The sequence below is a fragment of the Scylla paramamosain genome, chromosome 49, assembly GCF_035594125.1.
Source record: "Scylla paramamosain isolate STU-SP2022 chromosome 49, ASM3559412v1, whole genome shotgun sequence".
NCBI classification, from domain to species: Eukaryota; Metazoa; Arthropoda; class Malacostraca; order Decapoda; family Portunidae; genus Scylla; species Scylla paramamosain.
The window spans coordinates 3,430,436-3,435,000 of NC_087199.1; the positions used below are offsets into that span (position 1 = coordinate 3,430,436).

Here is a 4,565-nt window from a genome sequence, read left to right on the forward strand (position 1 = left end):
GGAGCACCCTGCCTGCGCGGCCACCAACACCCGCCACGAGACAGCCAAGAGCCCACAGTCCAAGGCTCCCATGGCCAAACTCCATACGCCTGAATACTCCCACAGCCAGTCCCCATCTGGCGAATATCACCTGGGGCGGTATTACACAGGCGAGTATTTCGATGGGGAGTCCCTCACTGTACACTTCATCGCTGGCGAACTGTGCGAGGGAGAATTCCCCGTACTGCAGCTCATCACGGGCCACTTCCAGGATGACCAGTCCACCGGACAGTTCCTCCTCATGAGGGAACCAGGCCCCGCTGACTGAGACTGCTGCCCCATCACCTCACCCGTCCTGGCCAGATCACCCCTGGCCACACCTGGTGATGACTAATTTTAGGCCAGATCTCCCCTGGCCACACCTGATGATGACAAAACGTAGGCCACTTCTCCCCTGGCCATACCTGATGATGACAAAACGTAGGCCAAATCACCCCTGGCCACACCTGATGATGACAAAACGTAGGCCAGTTCTCCCCTGGCCATACCTGATGATGACAAAACGTAGGCCAGTTCTCCCCTGGCCACACTTGATGATGACAAAACGTAGGCCAGTTCTCCCCTGGCCATACCTGATGATTAATTTTAGGCCAGTTCTCCCCTGGCCATACCTGATGATGACAAAACGTAGGCCAGTTCTCCCCTGGCCACACCTGATGATGACAAAACGTAGGCCAGTTCTCCCCTGGCCATACCTGATGATGACAAAACGTAGGCCAGTTCTCCCCTGGCCACACCTGATGATGACAAAACGTAGGCCAGTTCTCCCCTGGCCACACCTGATGATGACAAAACGTAGGCCAGTTCTCCCCTGGCCATACCTGATGATGACAAAACGTAGGCCAGTTCTCCCCTGGCCATACCTGATGATGACAAAACGTAGGCCAGTTCTCCCCTGGCCACACCTGATGATGACAAAACGTAGGCCAGTTCTCCCCTGGCCACACCTGATGATGACAAAACGTAGGCCAGTTCTCCCCTGGCCACACCTGATGATGACTAATTTTAGGCCAGTTCTCCCCTGGCCACACCTGATGATGACAAAACGTAGGCCAGTTCTCCCCTGGCCATACCTGATGATGACAAAACGTAGGCCAGTTCTCCCCTGGCCATACCTGATGATGACAAAACGTAGGCCAAATCACCCCTGGCCACACCTGATGATGACAAAACGTAGGCCAGTTCTCCCCTGGCCACACCTGATGATGACTAATTTTAGGCCAGTTCTCCCCTGGCCACACCTGATGATGACAAAACGTAGGCCAGTTCTCCCCTGGCCACACCTGATGATGACAAAACGTAGGCCAGATCACCCCTGGCCACACCTGATGATGACAAAACGTAGGCCAGTTCTCCCCTGGCCATACCTGATGATGACAACTGATGATGACAAAACGTAGGCCAGTTCTCCCCTGGCCATACCTGATGATGACAAAACGTAGGCCAGTTCTCCCCTGGCCATACCTGATGATGACAAAACGTAGGCCAGTTCTCCCCTGGCCATATCTGATGATGACAGAACGTAGGCCAGTTCTCCCCTGGCCACACTTGATGATGACAAAACGTAGGCCAGTTCTCCCCTGGCCATACCTGATGATTAATTTTAGGCCAGTTCTCCCCTGGCCATACCTGATGATGACAAAACGTAGGCCAGTTCTCCCCTGGCCACACCTGATGATGACAAAACGTAGGCCAGTTCTCCCCTGGTCACACCTGATGATGACAAAACGTAGGCCAGTTCTCCCCTGGCCACACCTGATGATGACAAAACGTAGGCCAGTTCTCCCCTGGCCATACCTGATGATGACAGAACGTAGGCCAGTTCTCCCCTGGCCATACCTGATGATGACAAAACGTAGACCAGTTCTCCCCTGGCCATACCTGATGACTAATTTTAGGCCAGTTCTCCCCTGGCCATACCTGATGATGACAAAACGTAGGCCAGTTCTCCCCTGGCCATATCTGATGTTGACAAAACGTAGGCCAGTTCTCTCCTGGCCACACCTGATGATTAATTTTAGGCCAGTTCTCCCCTGGCCATATCTGATGATGACAAAACGTAGGCCAGTTCTCCCCTGGCCACACCTGATGATGACAAAACGTAGGCCAGTTCTCCCCTGGCCATACCTGATGATTAATTTTAGGCCAGTTCTCCCCTGGCCACACCTGATGATGACAGAACGTAGGCCAGTTCTCCCCGGGCCACACTTGATGATGACAAAACGTAGGCCAGTTCTCCCCTGGCCATACCTGATGACTAATTTTAGGCCAGTTCTCCCCTGGCCACACCTGATGATGACAAAACGTAGGCCAGTTCTCCCCTGGCCATACCTGATGACTAATTTTAGGCCAGATCTCCCCTGGCCACACATGATGACAAAACGTAGGCCAGTTCTCCCCTGGCCACACCTGATGACTAATTTTAGGCCAGTTCTCCCCTGGCCACACCTGATGATGACAGAACGTAGGCCAGTTCTCCCCTGGCCATACCTGATGATGACAAAACGTAGGCCAGATCTCCCCTGGCCACACCTGATGACTGATTTTAGGCCAGATCTCCCCTGGCCACACCTGATGACTGATTTTAGGCCAGATCTCCCCTGGCCACACCTGATGACTAATTTTAGGCCAGATCTCCCCTGGCCACACCTGATGATGACTAAACCTATCCTGGACAATCCTGATGACGACCAAACCTACCCTGGCCAACCCTATCCTGGCCAAACCTGCTGACGACCAGACCTAGCGTGGACAACTCTCCCCTGGCCACACTTGACTACTAACAAATTTCTCGTGGCCAGGAAAAAATGTCTTTTCTCTTTTCTTACTTACTTGTCTTTCCATCTTCTAAAATCTTTATACATTCGTGCATACATTCATACATAGATATCTTTCAAGATCTAACTCCCTTCGTGACTTCTGGCATCTAGCAAAAAATATTTCCAATAACTTTGCTTCTTCTTCTTTCCCTCCTCTATTTCAACCAGATGGCACCACTGCTATCACATCTATTTCTAAAGCTTAACTCTTCGCTCAAACCTTTGCTAAAAACTCTAACTTTGGGCTTGTTCCTCCCTCTCCTCCACCCTCTGACTACTTCATGCTACCTATTAAAATTCTTCGCAATGATGTTTTCCATGCCCTTGCTGGCCTAAACCCTCGGAAGGCTTATGGACCTGATGGGGTCCCTCCTATTGTTCTCCGAAACTGTGCCTCCGTGCTTGCACCTTGCCTAGTCAAACTCTTTCAGCTCTGTCTGTCAACATCTACCTTTCCTTCTTGCTGGAAGTTTGCCTACATTCAGCCTGTTCCTAAAAAGGGTGACCGTTCTAATCCCTCAAACTACCGTCCTATTGCTTTAATTTCCTGCCTATCTAAAGTTTTTGAATCTATCCTCAACAGGAAGATTCTTAAACATCTATCACTTCACAACCTTCTATCTGATCGCCAGTATGGGTTCCGTCAAGGCCGCTCTACTGGTGATCTTCTGGCTTTCCTTACTGAGTCTTGGTCATCCTCTTTTAGAGATTTTGGTGAAACTTTTGCTGTTGCCTTGGACATATCGAAAGCTTTTGATAGAGTCTGGCACAAAGCTTTCATTTCCAAACTACCTTTCTACGGCTTCTATCCTTCTCTCTGTAACTTCATCTCAAGTTTCCTTTGTGACCGTTCTATTGCTGCTGTGGTAAACAGTCACTGTTCTTGTAAATCTGTTACAGTGGTGTTCCTCAGGGTTCTGTCCTGTCACCCACTCTTCCAATTATTCATCAATGATCTTCTAAACCAAACTTCTTGTCCTATCCACTCCTACGCTGATGATACCACCCTGCACTTTTCCACGTCTTTTCATAGACGTCCAACCCTTCAGGAAGTAAACAGTACTGCTACGACTACTACTACTACCGCTGTTACGTGGATAATATTGAAATAACACTAGCATTTTGATATAAAGGTTTAGGTTAGGTTAGATTGGTTAAATTAGGTTTGATAAGGTTTCGTTTTGTTAGGCTGGGTGAGGTTGCTAGGTTGGGCAAGGTTTGGGTGTTAGGTGTTGCATCAGGTGCATCAATTCAATCATTTCGGAGTTGTGTTACTTGCTCTAATGTTTTATCGTATTACTAAATGTGTGGTACTACTACTACTACTACTACTACTACTACTACTACTACTACTACTATTACTACTACTTCTACTACTACTTCTGCTACTACTACTACTACTACTACTACTACTACTACTACTACTACAACGACAGAAAATAATATTATAGTACTACTACAATTGATGAACTAACAAATTTATAAGTTACCGAGAAAGAGTACCCGTTTTTTAACTCCTTACGAGAAAAAACGTAAAACTTATAAGGATAACTCAACAAAACACCAATTTCTCGCATCACAGAAAACGGCATTTAAGGGTGACTGAAACAAAAGACACCACTTCGATTTACAAGTATATATTTGAGGTTACACAGTACAAGAGGGCGTGTGTACGAGTAACCAGTGATTTGTGGTAGTACTAGGGAA

General features: G+C 48.2%; 2 protein-coding genes across 3 annotated transcripts in view; both read right to left on the reverse strand.

Annotated features, from left to right (window-relative positions):
* Positions 1–320: 320 nt before the first annotated feature.
* LOC135095501 (uncharacterized) lies at positions 321–2,878 on the reverse strand. 2 transcript variants are annotated; one of them, XM_063996359.1, is made up of 2 exons: positions 2,689–2,878; positions 321–2,610 (listed from the first exon to the last, which is right to left on the reverse strand). In XM_063996359.1, exon 2 carries the CDS (start codon positions 2,409–2,411, stop codon positions 321–323), a length of 2,091 nt encoding a protein of 696 aa, XP_063852429.1. In that variant the 5' UTR covers positions 2,412–2,610; positions 2,689–2,878. The 2 variants fall into 2 exon arrangements, with proteins under 2 accessions (XP_063852429.1, XP_063852430.1); XM_063996360.1 differs by having other exon boundaries at positions 321–2,649.
* Positions 2,879–4,474: 1,596 nt separating this feature from the next.
* LOC135095528 (uncharacterized) overlaps positions 4,475–4,565 on the reverse strand; it is a 4,316-nt gene continuing 4,225 nt past the window's right edge. Inside the window, exon 4 of the mRNA XM_063996406.1 lies at positions 4,475–4,565. This exon is cut by the window's right edge and continues 309 nt beyond it. The gene's annotated coding sequence lies outside the window, so the exon portion shown is untranslated.